This window comes from Toxotes jaculatrix, chromosome 11, assembly GCF_017976425.1.
Source record: "Toxotes jaculatrix isolate fToxJac2 chromosome 11, fToxJac2.pri, whole genome shotgun sequence".
Taxonomy (NCBI): domain Eukaryota; kingdom Metazoa; phylum Chordata; class Actinopteri; family Toxotidae; genus Toxotes; species Toxotes jaculatrix.
In genome coordinates, this window is record NC_054404.1 from 22,528,493 (window position 1) to 22,547,916 (window position 19,424).

The following is a 19,424-nucleotide window of genomic DNA, read 5'->3' on the forward strand; positions in this document are numbered from 1 at the left end:
TGTATACCTATCAAAGAAATAGCCTGATTTAGTAGATATGGTCAGTAAACACAGATGTATAGGTTTGGACAGAGCCAGGCTAGCTACAAGTGACAGTGGCCTTCAGTGACAATGAAGCAGAGGTGGTGTTTTACAGTGTTGTAACTGACCTCTGTTTTTCTTCTGGTCCGGTTTGGCAGAGTACTCTGGAACAGCTCCACAACCAGTTCCTGCAGGTTTTGGAGTCCCTGACAGAGTTCTGGGACATCCTGGACGAGATTGACAGCAAGACCTGGATTCTGGAGCCAGAAAAACCCAGCCGGTCTGACACCATGAGGCGGATCACCATTGGTACTGTGTAACACATGCAGACAGATCTTAGCACAGCTAATTCCAGTCATCCAGGCACCTTATGTGTATAATCCTGTATCACATACTGTACTGTGTCTCATCAGACCTCACAGGCTAACGCTGATCATGCTACTGATCAACACCAAATATTACACATACAGTAATACTAATACTTTACTGTGCACAGGAAACAACGTATCCATCAAAGTGGAGGTAGATCCCAGACACCCCAAGATGCTACCAGAGTGCTGCCTGCTGGGAGCTGAGCACGGTGCGTAGGACGCCAGAGTCATGGCATCACTTCAAAGTGCATTCTCAAGCGTATCTACTTTATTACACACCCAAAACTGACACACTGCATTACAGCATGGAAGAGCCCTCTCATTATAATACACTCACCAGGTGCAAGTGAGGTTTGTGAGTACATTGTTTTTTAAGGTACTTTTGTTGTTGACTTTACTGGTGGATAAGACTCAATAGGTGGCTTCATGCATCAGGGTGATTCAACACGTCTAATGTTGTAGCTTCCATCATGTTGGACTCTAAAAGTTGTGGCCTATGTTAATGTGCTAACTCGGAAAATGATATTTAGTTTAACAGAGATGACTGAGAGCTGAATTACAGTTTTCATTTTTAAACATCTGTTCTTGTCTCAGTAATACTGTCCTCTGCTGCCTTAGCTTTGATTAATGCTCTGTTGCATCTTTTTATTAGGATTAAAAAAAAAAAAGACAGCTCTGCACACTCCTTAACAGCTCTGCCTATCAAGAGGGTTAGGGCAGCAACTCTATAGCCTTAGAGGCAAAATCCAGGGCAAAAAAAAAAAGCCTGTGAAGAATTTGGTAGGCAGTGAGGTACAAACTGTGCCTGGGCTGCCATTATTCAGATCAGATCAGTGAGAAGCCATCAGGCGTGACTGAAAAAGGAGTAGTGCTTCTTTTTCACTGATCTCCACACGTCTGGACTTCAACCGGGCTGCTTGTGTTGACTATTGTCTGTGGTCATGTCAGAGGACTTGTTTCCAGAATGGCACATTTTCATTCTCACCACGCCAACACGGAGCCGACCGGCGAGCGTCAGATTTCTATTTAAGTCCCCGTCAATTGTTGGCCATTGTTTCTGTAAACTCAAGGTCACGCAACTCCTAGCCTGTTGCCTAGCAATGCATTTCAAAAGATATTAAACACATACACACTTCAGCCAAGATGGGAGGCAGACGGCGACCCTCAAATACGAGGGGTCACGCAGAAATATTGCTTTTTGCATGTAGGAATAACAAATAGTGAAAGTGATGAGTACTGCACGGAGACAAAGTTCCCCTGTGGAACAGAGGAAGCAATGATGGTTCATATCCGATGGTGGTGACGCCGCTGTCTGTGGTGAACTGGGCTGTTGTCAAAGAGGATACAGCGTTCGAGCGTACACAGTCTAATTTTCTGAGGGCTTATACTGTACACAGCAGTGTATCTGCAGCTGGTTGAAACGTGTGGGGGAAAAAAAGACTCAATTTAAGGATTTTATTAGTAACACAATTTACAATTCTGACTGATATTCCTTTTTTATTGTTGTTGTTGTTGCTGCAGTGGTGACGCCGCTGAGGAATAAGCTGAACGCCAACATGCACTTGTGGTAAGGCTCAAGTCAATGTAGTCATTTATCAACTTTCAGGGGAGTCGTGTAAAGATGATATGAGTATTGTCATGTGATTATTTTCCAGATTTCAGTTGTCTATGTGTTGTCAATTAAAAAAATCAACCAATTTAAATATTAACAGGTGTGAAATTCTGGCAGGTTTCAAGTATAACGGTAATGGTAAATCAGTTTGATTATTAAGCCAACTGGTTCCTATTAAAGATGCGTAACTTTAAAGCTTGGACGTATCAATGTTTTAATATTAATAATGAGTCAAACGAATGTGTCATCTCTTGTACTGATGAACCCAGAGAGGATCATCACCAACAGCGGACAAAGTTAGCAAACAGCTGGTGAACATTTACCAGGTAAAGAGTCAGATAATTTTCTCAGGAACTGGTGGAGACTAAAAAAGAGCTAGAAAAAAAACAATAAGACAGAAAAAACAAAACAAAAACAATCAGTTGTGTTTGTGTTGTGAAGACAAACACAACTCCAAATGCTAACATTGCTCTCTGCCTGCTGGAGGTGTGAATAGGCGACTGTTTGCTTACCATTTGCTTTAATTTTCAGTTTGCGGTAGAGTTATAATCCCAAGGAGCCACTGAACAGTATTTGCAAATTGCATATACATATATCCAGTGCATACAAAATGTTGTCGCATTATCATTGTCAAAGTCACAACCATCTGATTATCAGTCCGGAAAAGAAAAAAAGAAAAAAAACACATAATCACGCTTCAGTTTGTCCAGAAAGTCCAGAATATAAAATCTGTGCTTTATTACAAAATGAAGAGTGATTATGTGTTAAGTCTGAGGACGATCTTCCTCCACCACTGTTCAGTTTGAAGCAGCAGAAATGCTTCTGTCTTTTTTGTGTGTGTGTGTGTTTCTTTTTTTTTAATACCATTGGTGAAAGCCTTCTAATCATCCCCCAGTGTTTTTGCAGGCTTATTTGCATGTGGTTAATTAGTGTGTGAAGGAGCTGTCTGTGGTCTGCTGGCAGGAACCCGGACTCCAGCGTCTTGCACAACCTCCAGGATGTTTTGGAGATCGAATTCCCGTCACCTGCCACCCACGAAAAATCTGTATGTCACACAGTTGCCCCCTCCCATCACGATTACCTCAAGGAGCTCTGTGTGTGTGTGTGTGTGTGTGTGTTTACATCTATGCACGCATACTCCTGTTTGCGTGTCTGTTTGAGCTTTAAGTTATAAGGGGGCGGACATACACTACTGCCTATTTTTCTGTCTATTTCCATATTTTTCTTTCTGTGTTTTGTTTTTCCAAGAGGTGGGCACAAATTCTCCTTTAATTGGGTTGTTAACAGATAAGATCATTAGAATAACAAAGATGGCAGAATTCTCTGCACTATCAAATCGCTTTAATTATGCAAAACCATTTATCTCTCTCTTTTTTTTTTAAACACACGTTCTTTTCCCCTCCCCTCTCGGCGGATGGGTTGAAAGGGCGTTGTGTTTATCCGCTGTCACTGCAGTGATTAATGCCTCAGCTTCATTAACATTCAGAGGAGTGCAAAAAAGTTGAGTTGACCAGATGTTGATTTTTTTTTTTTTTTTTTTTTTTTAAACCTGCCATCCTCTGTCTTAATGGATAGCTCCAGAAAAAAACAACAAAAAAAAAAAACCAAAAAACAAAAAGATTCTCATTACACCAAAATACAAACAAGAGCAGAGAGAACGAGAGAGAGTGTGTGTGTGTGTGTGTGTGTGTTTAAGGGTGCAGCTGAGGAAAGTTCAGGGTGTGAGAGGGTGATGTCAGAGCTAGATTTAACTTGAACATTGTTCAGATCTTGTTCAGCTCTGTAGCTATAGTGAGTGTGAACACGCTGAATATGTCCACTGATTTGACTGCACGTGTGTTTACAGGCTTTCAGTGTCGAGTGTGGGATCTGTTACTCCTACCGTCTCGATGCTGCGATCCCTGATCAGGTGTGCAACAACCCTCGCTGTGGACAACCCTTCCACCAGGCCTGTCTGCTCGAGGTATGGACACACACACAGACACACAGACACACATACAGATTTTCCATCCACTCTTCAGTGCTGATTAATGAAAAGTTTTGACAGAACAGACCAATGTTTTCAGTAACAGTATAGTAATTTGTCAGGGCTCCTCCAACAAACTTGATGCAATATGCTCAAATTGATCAGAATCCACATTCAATAATAATTCAATGTCATAATAATGTCAAGATAATTTGAAGAAATATTCAAATAATTATTTCCAAACTAGTTCACTAATAAATGACCTCTTAGATTTAAGCAGATTGGGTAAAATGTTCAATATTGAAGATCTGATGTGATCGAAATGTTGTTTAAGAGAGAAAATGACATTGTGCAAACAAAAAAAAACAAAACAAAAACACAATATATCTCAACTCTGGAACTCTGGAGCACACACATTTTTGCAGGTATAAATAAAACAAAGTCATAGCTATGATTTCAGAGGACTGGAGGTCTCATTTAACACATCACTATGTAAACTTTCTGTTTACATAGTGAATTCCTTTTGATTTAAATGACATTACAGTTGACACGTGAGGTTTTAATGCTGCATCCAGATTCAGTAAGTCACTAGTTTCAAACTATAGGAAGGATTTTACCACTGCAGCTCAGAAAAGTGTCCACAAAATATTTATTGGATCCAATGTGCAACACATTGTGTTGTTGTGCTGTGTTTTCAGTCAAGTAATAATAATATGAAAAAAAGTGACTGATGTGAATGTAGTCTTATCATGTTACTTAAATAGAGTGTTGTGTTTAGGCCGGGAGGCAGCCAGCCAACAGTCAGTTCATGTAATAATAATTTAAAATATCTTGTACATTCTTTGTGTTCACTGCTGTGACTCAAGTACATGAATGAATGTCCTCCTGTAATGCTGAAGAGATCTGAGTAAAAAAGGGAGTCTGAAGTTTTTAATTGTTATAAAGAATTTTTTTTTAATTGTTGGAAAAACAAAACACAGACGGTGCTTTAGCAGAGCGGGCGCTGCTTTTTTCTGGACTCTTTAAACCCCCCTGCTCCAGATAAGGTAATGTTTTAGTGTTCAAACAGCCGCACTGTGAGCTCAGACACTGACAGTGCAGTGTGATCCCTGGCTGAGTCACAGCACACACACACACACACACATACACACACTCACACACACTAAGGCTTTCTGCTTGGCACACAGAGGTAAAGAGAGGGATTTTTGAGGTGGACTGATGCTGCTTCCTGACAGCCTGTTCCCGTCTTCCACCCATCTGCCTGAGCAGGGATTACTTTGTTTATATACGCTGTATTCAGTGATCTCTTTTTAAAGCATGGAAAAACACGGCGGGAGGACATTCCAAAGTTCCACATAAAAGCCATTTAAATGCTTGAATATAGCATTAAAGTGTGCAGTAATACACTTGACACTGACACATCAGATTCAAGGTAATGATGTGATGAAGTTGTCTTTTTTTTTTATTCCCTTTTCCTGCAGTGGCTGCGAGCGCTGCCCTCCAGCAGGCAGAGCTTCAGCATTGTTTTTGGAGAGTGTCCTTACTGCAGCAAGGTATGTCTGCACCTCACCGTGCTTAATACAGGCCTTCACTGCACAGTCAGGGGGTATTCAGCATACTTAATCAGGCTCTATACATCACCGAGCCTTCTCTTCTCTGAAAGGCGGCTGAGTGTGTTCGCTACAATATGCTACATTCAGTCACTTCTGCTAAAGCTACTTATGTGATTTAGCAGTAAGTAAAGTATGTGATACTGAATGTCTGTGAATGTGGTGTATCATTGATTCAAAGACTCTTTTAATTGTATGATTTTGATCTACAGTCAGGATTGAGAAGCCCATTTCATTTTTTTTTTTTTTTTTTTTTTTATAAAGTGAGCTTTCACACCACATGTAACTAGAAAAGCAATTTAATCATCAGAATAAACTGAGGCTTCTCCTTCTGTTGCAGCCTGTTACTGTGAAAATGTCAACCCACAAGTCCTGAGGGGCGTCACGTCCGTCTCCGCTTTGAGGAATATCTTAAGACGACAGTAGTAAAATTGCCTGCTCGGAATTTAGTTTAACTGATCAAAAGCGTTTAAATTTATTTTGGACAACTGCTAAAAACAAAATAAAGAAGACACCTACAAAGACATACCGGAGCCACTGTCCTTTCCTCTGTGTGGGACCAGCTTCCTGCTCTGGACGTCTGAGAGCAGACCTTTCCCAGTCACCAAAGCTGCCTCTGTGGTTATAAGGGAGCTCTGTCTCTTCTCCATGGTTGTGTAGCCTTTCATCCCATCTTTCCCTGCGGTCCATGTGTGTTTGGCTCTCGCGGTCACAGTCCGGTGGGGTTGTACTCCTCTGTGGGTGGCTTCCTCGTTCCTGTCTTGCTGAGGTCACAGTCAGACTGTCTCTTTTCCTGATTTTCTGTTAAAGAGGATAATTTGAGCGTTTGCTCCTTTAGAACTGGCAGTAAAATGAGCTGTTCTACTCTATTGTCAGACGTGAAGAACTTAAAATAAACGTGTGAAACACTGATTGCAAATATTTTTCTACTGTATTCTTTGATTTCTTTGTAACTTTCTCGAGAACTTGAGTCACAACAGGAAGTCTTAATGTTTTAGAGATATTTACAAAGACATATTGACAATAAAACACTTGTTTTATTGCAACATTCATCAATAAGAGATTCAGTAAAAATGTTAATGCAGTTTTACACAGCAAAGTCATCATACATAAAGAGCCTGGCTGCTCTTACACCTTAGCCTCACACCTGTTTAGACTGAGTTCTGGGGCCTATTGGGGGGCCTCTGAGATAGCGTGCAGAAATGGGTCTGGGTCTGGAATTATCTTCATCCTCATCCTCATCCTCATCTTCACTGTCCTCTCTGTAAGTCTGCGGAGGTCCAGGCCTCGGCCTCAGTGATCTGGCAGCAGGCAAACCGTTTTCCTTCTGTGAGCAAACAGCAGAAACGTTTCTTATTGATTTCTAAACATTTCGACTGTTACTCAGTTTAAATGCCGTTACATGGTGAACATGCATCTGTGTGACAAATGAAATGACAGCTGTGACGACTGGTATTTTGATGTTGTGTCCCTCTCCTCTCCTGTGTGGAGACACGAGACTATGAGCACCTCTTTATGGCCACAGTCCACCCATGTTCTAATGGCTACTTCCAGCAGTAGTAACACACCTCACCTCAAACTGGTTCCACCACACCTTACCTGTGACTCAGCCTTAGTGGGGACTGGTCCCCTTATGTAATGAGCTGGCACTGGTTTGGACTTCACACGCTCCTGTACCTCTTCATCCATCTCTGGAGCCAGAGGCTTGGCTTTGGAGGATCCTTTGGCTCGTCCTGCTTTCTGCTGATAAATAAATGCAGGATGATTTATTGATGACGTCAGTTTGCAAAGAAACATTTCATTTCTCACCACCGTCATGAAACATCTTTCAAAAAAAAAAAAAGTGGGAACTTTCATAAGTTTATTTTCATAATGATTAAAAAAAAAAAGACACTGACTCTTCATAACCATTATCAGATATAAAAGAATATATTTATACCATACTAGTGGCAAACGATTCAGTGAACATGCCCGCTGAATGGCCTTTATCTCGGCTGACATTTACTCTCCTCACTAAACCGCCTGTAAATGGCCACTTCTGTTTAACTAGGGATCAAACTGGCCAGCACTTTAGCATGGAAATTAAATGACACAAGGAGAGGAGAGGAAATCAGGAGCATAATTGGAGACATCCTGTGCTGTGTAAAGTGTGTGTCATCAACTTCTTCAAATTGGGCCATTGAGAGGGCGCTCTCTGGGCCCGAGGGGTCAAGAAGTGATTCTGGTGATTTGGAGGAGGACCGTGGTTCTCCTCCAGCTCCAGACCTGTCCACCTCTGGTTGACATTCACAGTGGAGGGTTCAGGAGGAGATTAACCCTCCCTTTCACTGCTGTCACGTTTCTCCACTCTGGGGTGAAAAGACTCAATAAAGGAAACAGGAACATTTCTGACCAGCACTGAAGTTGTTGAATGTTCACTGAATGAAAAACTCAATTTAGAAATTATATAGAAAATATATAAGATTTATTAGATCAACTTTTGAATTCATGCTAAAATAAAAAAAACATAATCTATAATCTCTTTCAGGTGACAAAATCAATTATAGAGTCCTCTTGGATGTGGACGGAGACCCTCTTTTAAAGCAGACTAGTTGTTTGGTCCGTGCTTGAGTAACTAATATTAACCAGGCAAACACATGAGGGTTCATTTTAACCAAACCCAACAGGTCAGTTGTGAAAGCAGCCTTACAGGCCTTGTGTGCTTTCTCTAGAAAACATTCTCAGTCACACAGGAGATAATGTTTTTACATTTCTGTCTGGGGCAAAAACCAAAAAAAAATTATTTAGCACCAATAGTGACAATCACTGACACAATTTCATATTTCAGAATATGACTCAAAGGAAGAAGATGAACTGTACATAGCTGCCCCTGTTCAACTAACACACAGTTCAGTTTTTTTAGACATGCGGACTGAGCTCTCCTCACCTTTTCTCTGGTACGAGGATCTACTTCTTTGGTGGATGGCTCCCCTGCAGATCCTTGAGGCATGGAGAAGTCAAGTCTGCCCCTGACATCACCGCCCAACAGGCTTTTGAGAAGCTGGTAGTCTGGCTTATCTTCATAGTCCAGAGTTTTCACGTAACAGAGGAATTCAGCCACCTCATCTAAGGACAGGAACAGAGTGGACCATGATTTACAGCACGTCCAAATTTTTCCATAAAATATCTTGTAGAACACACTGGATAAATCCTGATCAATCACACCATTTGGTATTCAGTGCATTCAGAACGTATGCAGACCCCACAGTTTCATATTTTGCTATGTTACAGCATCATGTTAAAATCATTTAAAGGTTTCCCTCATCCATCTGACGTCAATGCTCCATGATGACAAAGCCAAAACAGAATTACTTTGCAAATTTATTGAAAAGGAAAAATATCAAATATCACATTGACATAAGTATTCAGACACTTTACTCAGTGTACTGTACTTAGTTGAAGCACCTTTGGCAGCGATTGGCAGCCTAGAGTCTTCTTGGGTATGACACCACAAGCTTTGCACACCTGGATTTGGAGATTTTGGATGGGGACGATCGTTGGAAGGACATTTTTCAGGTCACTCCAGAGGTGTTTGATTGAGTTCAAGTCAGGGCTCTAGCTGGACCACTCAAGGGCATACCATGATGCTGCCACCATCACGCTTCACTGTTGGAATGATGTTGGGCAGGTGGTGAACGATGTCTGGTCTTCTTCAGACATGACGAACAGAAGTGAGGCCAGACAGTCCAATCTTCTGGTCATAAGACCAGAGAATCTTGTTCCTCCTAGTTTGAGATTCCTTTAGGTTCTTTTGTGCAAACTTCAAATAACTTTCATGTGTCTTTCACTGAAGAGAAAGACATTGCTGCCAGCTTCACTTCTGGTGCTTCCTCAGTATGAAATCATTTCTGGGAGTCTCGAGTCATGCAGCAGCAAAGGCAAGATGAACCTCAAAGTGTCACAGTTCAGATATGTATCAGCCTGGCAATGTATCTCCCCACAGAGAGCAGATTAGGCATGCGCACAGCTATGGACATGCATTGTGTCTATGTGTGGAAGTGTCATACACAGTCAGCCTCGATACATCATACACTGGCCAGACACATACTGCAGTAGAACGTGTATCTCTCTCTCTCTCTCTCTCTCACACACACACTCTCTCACACACACACAGACACACACACACACACACACAGTTGATGCATAAACTGGCTCTTATCTGTGGCGGGCAGCAAGCACCCAGTCCCAACCATACATCACACACACTAAGCCCTCACACAGGTGTGACCTCTCCTCATAAAGAGGAGATAAAACACGACAAACTTTGAAAGGCATGTCAATGGGACAGCTGTTTAATTGGTACAAAGTTACTGTGGAGCCTCAGGTATCGATAAGAGAGAGAGAGTTTCATTCAGGGTGAAAAGTTGTGGTTCTGTGACTTCAGACAGAATGAGGATTTGTTGTAGTCTGGACCGATATTTAGCCTCATCACTACAGACTGTTGTGAGATGCTCTGTTTTAAAGGTCCTCTTCATATGTGTCATGCTAAGGCCATTTTCAGGGATTAGCTCGTCCCCCAAATCCTGATATGCACCAGGAAACAACAAAATCCTGTGCCTGTGTGCAGATATGTGTTTACAAAGGAATAGCATATGTACTGAAACAAAGACACCTTTCTGCAAACCATCTGTTTTTCAGATCTAAGTTAATTTATGGCAAGAAATAAATTCCCTGTAAGTCCTGATTTTAAAATGACAGGAAAATGTTTAACCCAGGTCAAAATGGCTGGTTAGAGTGTTTACTGCTTCATTTTGTTTGGCAGCTGAGAACAACAGCATTTAAACTCAGGTACAACCTTCACATTGCACCAAGGCTCCCCAAACAGCAGACTGCCACTTTACTGCTCGTCCATGAAAACTGAACGTGACATGTCGAAGACGCATTTCCTGCTTTTGTTAAAGCACCCAATAGTTTCTAAATCATTGAAAATCATTCCTAAAAGCACACAAATCATGAAAACACCATCCCAGCTCAAGTCCTGTAGAGACTTAAGTTTTGAAATAGAGCTGAGTTTCATCCATTCAAACAACAGGAGAAGTGGTGGGTACGATGTAACGATGTAATCTTCATTTCAGTTGCCAGCTACTGTGAGTACATCAGAGAAATTAGCAAATGGAAGAAATAAGAAATTCTCAAAGACATCAGTTTGTAGAACATCTGATCATTTTTCTGTACATGATTTTTTTATGGCTGGGAAACCTAAAATATGTTGCTTATGCATACAAGAATATTGGTGTACAACAGCCCATTATCCATATACCCTGTGCGTGTCAGCCCACTACCTGATTTAGTCTAAAGTCGAAGATGCTCAGTGGCCCTGGCTTACCTGTGCTGGCTCTGCTCGCTGACAGCTGCTGGACTGAGTGTGGCAGCTTATCCATCAGTCTGAGAGAAGAGCAAAGGAAGATAAAACAGTGAGGAACAGAGGACATGAACATTATGAGAGATCAAGTTCAGGGGTATATAGCAGGGTTAGAACAACAACACTGTAGGAGAAAAATCTGAATCCAAGCCAAGGGAAACTATCCTACAGGATGTTAATACTTCTCTCAAGTTAACACAATGAAAGCCAGTACATTTATGTGTTGTAAATTATAATTTACAACACATAAATGTACAGTATTAGAATACTGTATCCCTAGTACTTGTACTGGCACCCTGTACCATTCCACATGCAGTGCATTCAGAAAATATTCAGACCCCTTCACTATCTTCACATCTTATGTCTCAGCCTTATTCTAAAATAATTTAAATTCATTTTTACCCTCAATCTACATTCCATATCACATCATGACAAAGAGAAAACAGAATTTCTGAAGTTTATTAAAAAGGAAAAACTGAAATATTACATTGACAAAAGTGGTGGCTCAATTCAAGTCTATTACAGGAAGAACATTTTAGACTCCTACTACAAGATACAATGGATAAATATTGTCAGAGAAATTAATATTCCTTCAGTACCATCTCCAGTGAGCTATTAAAAGCTTTTTAGAGGGGGTTTATAAATCAGTATTCAGCTTATAGGACGAAAGAAAAAGCACTTGACCTCAGAAGCTTGAAGAATGAGGTGAAAGAAGCCGAACATAGATGTCTGATAATAATTTGTGAAAGCTTACTCAGCTCAAGTATAAATACACTATTTTGTTATCTCAGAAAGTGGAATTATCTTTGTCTAGGCCATGACAGCACTTTTTTTTTTTTTTGAAGAGATTGACAAGGCTGGGCATATGCTGGCTAACTACTATATATTAAGCAGTAGGAGGCTCATACTACCATCCCAGTGTTTTGAGATCAGGAGGGTATGTTCTACACAAACACAGCTGATATAAATAAGAGTTTCAAAATCTTTTCTTTCTCTGTTTCTGAATTGGAAACAGAGAAATCACAAATAAAGCAATTTCTTACAACTACCAACTTTCACTGCTGAACAGAGGATAGTCCTATAACCTTGGACAGAAAAGTATTACTGCAAATTCACCGCTTCACCACCAAGTTTTACAAGCTTGTTCCAGTGATATGTTTACTGACTCTCTGAAGACGGGGTTGTTGCCACCAACCCTTTCCTAATTAGTTGTATTCTTAAGAAGGATGAAAAGCCAACAACTTCCACAGCTACAGACCAATCTCTTTGACTAATTATGACAGCTGTAATCTCTCAAAGTCCTGGCTAATAGCTTAAATAAGGCGGTGCCCACTCAAGCCAGGTTTCTATGAAGTCATCACGCTACAATTACAGACAATCTGCAACATTTGATACATACAGTGTGGTCTGATATAACAGCACTTCCTCTGTGGCTCAGTGTTTGGAAGCTGAAAAGGCGTTTGATAGGGCTGAGCGGAAGTTTTGTTTTCAGTTCTTGAATAAATGGGCTTTGGATGGGTTTTCTGTAGCTGGTTGCACCTGATTTATAAAGAACCTACTGCAGTGGTGAAAACAAATGGTCACGTCCCTCCATACTTCACACTATGAAGAGGCAATCGTCAGGGCACACTCGCCTCCCATGCTATTTTCACTCTTTCCCTGGAGCCCTTAGCCATGGTGATCTAGTCGGACTGTAAATTCCGAGGTATATGGCCTACAGCGCATAAATTGATGCTCTATGCAGATGATACTGTATCTTAACTTTAATAAGGAACCAAGAAACTTCAATTCCATCATTATTGTCCATTATTAACAACTTCTGAAAACTGCCCTGTTACACAGTGATCTGGTCTAAATCTGAGGCCATACCCTTCACATTCAGTGGCCGGCCCAAGGTATTTGGTATCTAGGGTTTTTATTTCCACACAGTCTTTCAGATCTTCTGAAGGTGAGAACTGAACTTTCATTAGAGAAATTTAAACTTGATACAGATAAATGGGAACCACGTCATCTCTCACTTGCAGCTAGGGCCAACATGATAAACATGACAGTAGTACCACAATTCAATTATATTTTCCAAGCACTTCCCATGACAGTATCATTGAAGTATTTTCATAGTTTTGATAATTCGTGCACTCTCTATGGAATGGTAAGAGAGCCAAGGTGCAACTAAAAATGCTTCAAATGTAGCAGAGCAGGAAAGGTTAGGGATACCAAACCTGTTTTTATATCATTATACCTTCTGTTTACAACATTTATCACAGAGGTTTCTCCCCCCTGGTTTGGTATTGAGGCTGAAGCCTGTTCTAGTCTTCCTTTGGTTGCTTATTTGTCTGGCTCTTTACCTTTAAGTGCTTCTTTTAACGCTCTGTTATCACAGACAATGGAAAGAAAAGCAAATACCTTCAAGTTTGACCCCTTTTTTTGAGTATGCAATCTAGTACATGGTTTAATCCTTGTGTATCAATGGGCAATTCTTCAGTGTGATGGAAAAAGTGACTACATGAGCATATTCTGGTCTTGGGGGATATAAAATCTTTACAAAGAATAATGGAACTCTGATTACCTAAGCTTACCTATGTGTATAAGCATAACATATACTTTAGGAAGTTGATAGCAGATGCATCTATCTCTAAGTTTGTATAGCTACATATGAATATGTATTGTATGTTTGTTATTTATGTTTGTTGAAAATGTGTTTTGAATTGAAAATGTAAATCACACACAAAAAACAATTTCTAAAAGTACTAAGTAATTTTAAATGCACAACCAGGTAATGTTTCTTATACAGTAGAATATAGTGGAGCATTGCAGAAAAAAACAACCCATATAGACGTTATGCCTCCTGTTTCCACTGTATCTTATAAACCAGAGTGTTTTGGATAAACATCATTGAAAAAATGTGACGGTGGGACAGACTCTATCTGCAATATTAAGAACTGCTTTTGAAGTGAGTGTAGTTGAGGGACAGAAAACAGTGGAAGAATGGGTGCTAATACTGACATAATAAATAATAACCTTTAAACATCTACATTAGAAAACAATTGGTTTATGTCTGTGATGTGATATGAAGATGGGGAGTGAAGTGTAATCATTGCCTTATACGGGCATGCAGCCTTGTTGCCTCTGCAAACAAGACAGTGTATTCTTAGCCCAAACAACACCCACAGACTCTATTATGTATACTTGCACAAATGAACAGTGTACATGATAAAAAAAAAATGCTAAGTTAGGACAAACCACATCACTCCCCCAAGAGTACCTGGCTACATGTTTTGTCATAGGTCATTAAATCTTTGCTGCAGAAACAGTACAAGGGACAACCCACCTGGTCTTGGCCTCCTGGACATGAACTGAGTTCTTGAGCACACTGTCCCAAGGAAGTGACCCACACAGCCAGTGAAGAAGACAAAAACCTAAAATCTGGAGGTCACCACGTCTAGATGCGGCTATAGAGACACAGAAAGATGAGGTGGTCAAAATTTGCAGTAAAACTAATATATGTCTGCTTCTTTTATCCATAAATTATCCTTTTGATCCTTAGTTTGTGAAATTTGTTGGTCAAAAAAAGCAAAAGTACTAAAATTGGAAGTAAAATTATTATGATCACAAAGAGTTGTTATGTAGTATTTAGTACAACAGATCTTTTACAAGAACAGTCATGGTTGGACACAAGCACCATCTGCAGCATTGTCAAGTTCAAGCAAATGTGAGAGTTACAAAGTAAAATACACCAAAAATCCTGCACCACAGATGGGGGAGGGCCTCTCCCTCACAAAGACAAAAAGCACTCTGGAGTGCTCTGCTGATCTACTCACTTATTTCTTTTTACTGCCGTGTTTTACAAAACCGCACACCTGTGACCTTTAACATGATGCAGACACAAAACATATTCTTTTCTTCCCCTTGTAGACACAGACTGGTTATAAAACATTGAAATGTGTGAATCCAAATCCTCTACTGCATGTTACAGAAGTCAACAGTGGTGTGCTCTTGACCCTTTTATGAGAGTTACACGCTCTGGTAGTCTACTCCTGAAGTCAGAACGTGAAGCCATTTTTATGTCTACACTAAGGTAGGGCTGGGTGATATGGCACAAAAATAAAATCTCACTTCTTTCAAGACTGAGGCAGATTCACTATTTTCATCAATTTCTTACCTGTAAGACTAAAACATTTGAAACCTCATATTTTTAGGACTGAGATTTACAAAGGAGTAAGAATAATAAATGACATGGACCACTTGCAAGCTGGATATTAAATAGAATCACAGGTTGTCCCATACTGAACTGCTTGAGTTCTGTACAAAAGGTCTGATTTGCTTGAGTTGTATCACTTCCATTTAGACACCAAAAGTCAGTTCATCCTTGAGTCAAAGTGGACATATGTACCAAATTTGAGCAAATTCTGCTACATTCTTGAAATACCACCAGAATGGGACAGACATACATTTGGATTATGGACAACCCGGCGACAGCACAGAGCATAAAAAACTGTCTAAAGTCTTTTTTTATAACTCCAGGGGGATCTGAATGAAATCTGACAAATTGCCTCAAGCAATGTGACTTGAGTCAAGGAAGGCTGGGGCCGAAGACTACGAGTCTGAAAATAAAAAAATCTGGGGTTGTGGCAAACTGAGATTAGCAGATCTAGGTGCCACTAGCATAACACCCCCAAATCTGCGACCAAAACTATTTGCAGTCAAGTTGCATCGTGGGTACATATGCATGGGAAATGCATATCTGTTATATCTGCTGTTTCTCGCCATGTGCAAGAGTATGAGTAAAGCAGTGGCACATTCTTCATTAAATGATAATGAATAATAATTCTGCTGAAGAGCACACAGATCATTGTGTGGACAAAGTTTAACAACACTCCAAAGATCTGTTGTGCTACAATATGCTTTACACCTAAGGTCTTTAAAAAAGCTGTTTATGTGCACTGTCCCTGTCTCCTGAAGACACAATAACTTTCCACATTCCATAACCTACACCAGATCAACACTACAAGGATATGGTCGGGACGGCAAATAGAACAACATAATTGGAATTCAATATTTGAAGACATGATGAATTGTATGCATGATACTTGTGTGATTTCTCATGAATTAAGACTTCCTTAAGAACAAGTCAAGAGTGTGCTGTGTCTTAACGGTGAGTGTGTGTGTGTGTGATTGCATGGGTCTACATTAATGTGCGAAATCTATCAATAGATGCGAACCAAGTCCATCCAGTGAGGTCGAGCCCGGGGAGTTTTAGCAGTTCAATACTGTAACAGCCGCCACACGTCTCCGGAGAAATTACCTATTGACTGGCTCCATCAGAGGGGAGAAATCTCCTCCCTGAGCCACAGCCAGCATTGATCCCCTCCAACCAACAGTCTGGTCTAAAGAGGTAGCTTGGTCACAGGACCAGATTACATGGAAGGTGAGGGTGGTAATCTGATTACACGCTATCATGCATGCTTTGTTCATGCCTTTTCTGATCTTAATTTTTTTTCATTTTGATAAACACTCAACAATATTACTGATGTCTTTTCTTCATTACACCTTCTCTACAACTGGGAGAAATAAGTCATTCGCTCCCCTGCACACGCAGAGTCTGTTCAGCTTCTTGGCTGCTCACTTCAGCCGCCTCACACCGTTCTCCTATACATGACTCAAGTTTTACCTAAAAACTCATGTTTTAATGTCTTGGCATCTTGGTGATGGATCAATTAGGAAATCTTTTTGCACCATGAAGTTTCTCTTGTGCCAGGCTGCTGAGAGAAGCAAGTGAACTGCCCTGCAGAATACCATCCTGTGTTGCATTGCCCTCTGTTTCCATGACCTGTCTCTACCTCCATCACCATTTGTTTTGAGGTTTGGCAATTTTAAGATAAGACTCGATTTGTCAACTGCCACCTGATCCACAGCCTGATCTAAAGAGCAACTACAACAACAAAAAAAAAAAAAAGAAAGAAACTGCACAAAATGCAACTCAACTCACGGTGTGATACAATGACTCATCCACTTTAAGGGGACAGCCCTATTAGAGACTGGATGTTGACACTGACTACGTACAAAAGACCCTTGAAAAGAGTGGTGTTTGCTAATGAAACCTTACAGTAAGGAAGGTACAAGTCAATGTATTGTGACACAGCTCTCATCAGCCACTGCTGTCTAAAGGGGCCCAATGTGAAGTGTATTGTGAACCTGCCTGCTAGCTCTTAAGAAAACTCTGAGAAATGAAATGCTTTTTTAGCTGATTACATTAGATTCATTTTGATAGACCCCGCCCCCCTAAGATAAATCAAGGGCTTTGCCTCTGCTGCTTCTTCTCTCTACACCTGGGATCCATCTCCTGATGCTCTTCCTGGTGTTACCATCTATTTTTATCATGTTTAATATTTTTTTAAATGTGTTTCCTTATCTGTACAGATGATCTAATGCCAAAATCAGACAACACATATGTGTATCTATAATGTGTCATAGTGGAAGACAACTGATGTCTTTTTTCCTCTCTAGTACGACGATGGGCCCATTGGAGCATAGACCACTCTTCTATGCACAACTTTAGAGATCCATCCATCCATACTATACCACTTATCCTTTAGGACTGCAAGTGGGATGGAGCCAATCCCAGCTGACACGAGGCGAGAGGCAGGGTACACCCTGGACAGGTCACCAGTCTATCACAGGGCTGACAAACAGAGACAAACAACCATTCACGCTCACATTCACACTGACGGGCAATTTAGAGTCGCCAGTCAACCTAAACTGAATGTCTCTGGACTGTGGGAGGAAACCCATGCAGGCCATGAGGACAACATACAAACTCCACACAGAGAGGTCTTAGCCAATGGACAGGGTCGAACCCAGAACTTCAGAGATGGCAAAGCAAAAAGGGAATTAGATTGTTAATGTTGATGCATCAGCACATAAGCAGTATTTCACTGTTCTAGCTATTCAAGTAATTAATTTACTTCATATATAGTTAGGTATTTTAGTCCATCTAGTAGGGCCTAGTGAGCCCACCATTTATCTTGGTCACAAGATAAATCTGAAGGTGAGGTCAGTACCATTAACCCATTAAAGAGGAAGAGGGTGCAACGAGAGGATGGAATTAAAGGAGCACCAGTCAAACCTCAAACATGAAAAACACAAGGGAAATCTAACATTTATGTTTGCTTCATATATTAATTTGAGCAAGGGCACAGTCTCCTCATCACTTCACAACAAATGCTTAACATGTCCAGCTGTTTCCACTGGACCCAGTTGCATTTCTTTTACACACTAACTTTACACCAACTTTCCCACTTTTTTTCACATTTCACCTAAGGTTTCTTTTTAAAGCACAATTACAAAAATGTGGGGGACCAAAGTATTTTTCAGCAGTAAAACTGGTGCTGACTGATATATTTAATGGCCACTTTTTAAAACCAAAAAGGTGTGCACAGACCTGCAGTGAAAAAAGCAAAGACTTTACATTAGCGTCAAATATGAAATGGTAATTACACTTCATCTCAACAACTCTGACAATAAGATTTAGGTCTGTTTGCCTTTGTGATAGTAAAGTATGCATTAAGTCAATATTACACTTTGGCTTTGTATTATAAATAATTACACAGTACTTCAGTGCTACTAAGAGCCTGTTGAAGGAGAATAAAGACGGAAAATACATATGATACTGACACTGGAAAAAGTGTAGCAACTCCCAGAACGCCATAATAGATTAACAATTAAAAAGATCAACAACTACATTAAGCGGTGCTGCCCTTTGTGCATGCTCTTGGCACATTATCACAGCTCATTATAGAGTTTTGTGTGTCTGCTCTTCTGTATTTAACATGTTTTTCCCACATATAGATGCATGTGCACACACACGTACACACGCATAAACAGCTCTCTAAGGGAGCTTGGACATGCTAGAGAAACACACACGAACAATACAAAAATACAAAACACCCACATAAATACACACACACATTCTCTACATGCTTTAGACAAGGAGGTGAGGCAGCAGTGATGTTGTTAATTATCTCCTATTGTTATTCAGATTCCCTAAAGCGTGCTGCAGTGTCACACTCTTAACCCTTTTGCTTCACAGTCTTGTCGTTGGGAGACGGTCTTCTGTCCGCTGGACGCCCACCGAATGGCGATAATTACACCGTTTAGCTCTGTGTTCAAAGGCCTGCCACTCGCGAGCTGTGTTTGCCAAACCTCACCATGGCAACCTGTCAACATCTTTGTGGGTATTGGTGCCATCAGGTCAGAGCAGGGCAGACAAGGGTCTGGTCCTCAGTCATAATCTCCATGCGGCTGTAGAAAATATTCTAGCACAGCACCCAGAGATGTACATTTTAATGCTTTCTTCCCATAGCTGGAGGATTGTTCAGAACTTTTAAGGACTAGAATAATATAGACATTAACTTGTGTTTAAAGCGATGATTATCATGATCTCTGT

The 19,424-nt window shown here is 40.6% G+C and overlaps 2 protein-coding genes and 1 long non-coding RNA gene across 6 annotated transcripts in view; 1 reads left to right on the forward strand and 2 right to left on the reverse strand.

Annotated features, from left to right (window-relative positions):
• The window catches only part of LOC121189695, a 50,283-nt gene extending 50,041 nt beyond the window's left edge, over window positions 1-242 (reverse strand). Inside the window, exon 1 of the long non-coding RNA XR_005894902.1 lies at window positions 150-242. This is a non-coding gene — a long non-coding RNA (uncharacterized LOC121189695). The remainder of the gene's footprint in view (window positions 1-149) is intronic.
• fancl (FA complementation group L) overlaps window positions 1-6,048 on the forward strand; it is a 23,196-nt gene extending 17,148 nt beyond the window's left edge. Inside the window, exons 8-14 of the mRNA XM_041050078.1 lie at window positions 180-330; window positions 518-601; window positions 1,914-1,959; window positions 2,968-3,049; window positions 3,851-3,967; window positions 5,452-5,523; window positions 5,921-6,048. Coding sequence (XP_040906012.1) covers window positions 180-330; window positions 518-601; window positions 1,914-1,959; window positions 2,968-3,049; window positions 3,851-3,967; window positions 5,452-5,523; window positions 5,921-5,956 — 588 coding nt within the window. The 3' untranslated portion in view covers window positions 5,957-6,048. The remainder of the gene's footprint in view (window positions 1-179; window positions 331-517; window positions 602-1,913; window positions 1,960-2,967; window positions 3,050-3,850; window positions 3,968-5,451; window positions 5,524-5,920) is intronic.
• Window positions 5,807-19,424, reverse strand: part of vrk2 (VRK serine/threonine kinase 2) — a 26,108-nt gene continuing 12,490 nt past the window's right edge. For 3 of the 4 annotated variants that reach the window (XM_041050076.1, XM_041050075.1, XM_041050074.1), the window contains 6 exons: window positions 14,310-14,430; window positions 10,946-11,004; window positions 8,507-8,685; window positions 7,180-7,323; window positions 6,728-6,907; window positions 5,807-6,381 (listed from right to left, as the gene is read on the reverse strand). In XM_041050076.1, the coding sequence (XP_040906010.1) occupies window positions 6,040-6,381; window positions 6,728-6,907; window positions 7,180-7,323; window positions 8,507-8,685; window positions 10,946-11,004; window positions 14,310-14,430 (1,025 nt within the window). In that variant the 3' untranslated portion in view covers window positions 5,807-6,039. The remainder of the gene's footprint in view (window positions 6,382-6,727; window positions 6,908-7,179; window positions 7,324-8,506; window positions 8,686-10,945; window positions 11,005-14,309; window positions 14,431-19,424) is intronic. The other variant, XM_041050077.1, reaches the window with a different exon arrangement.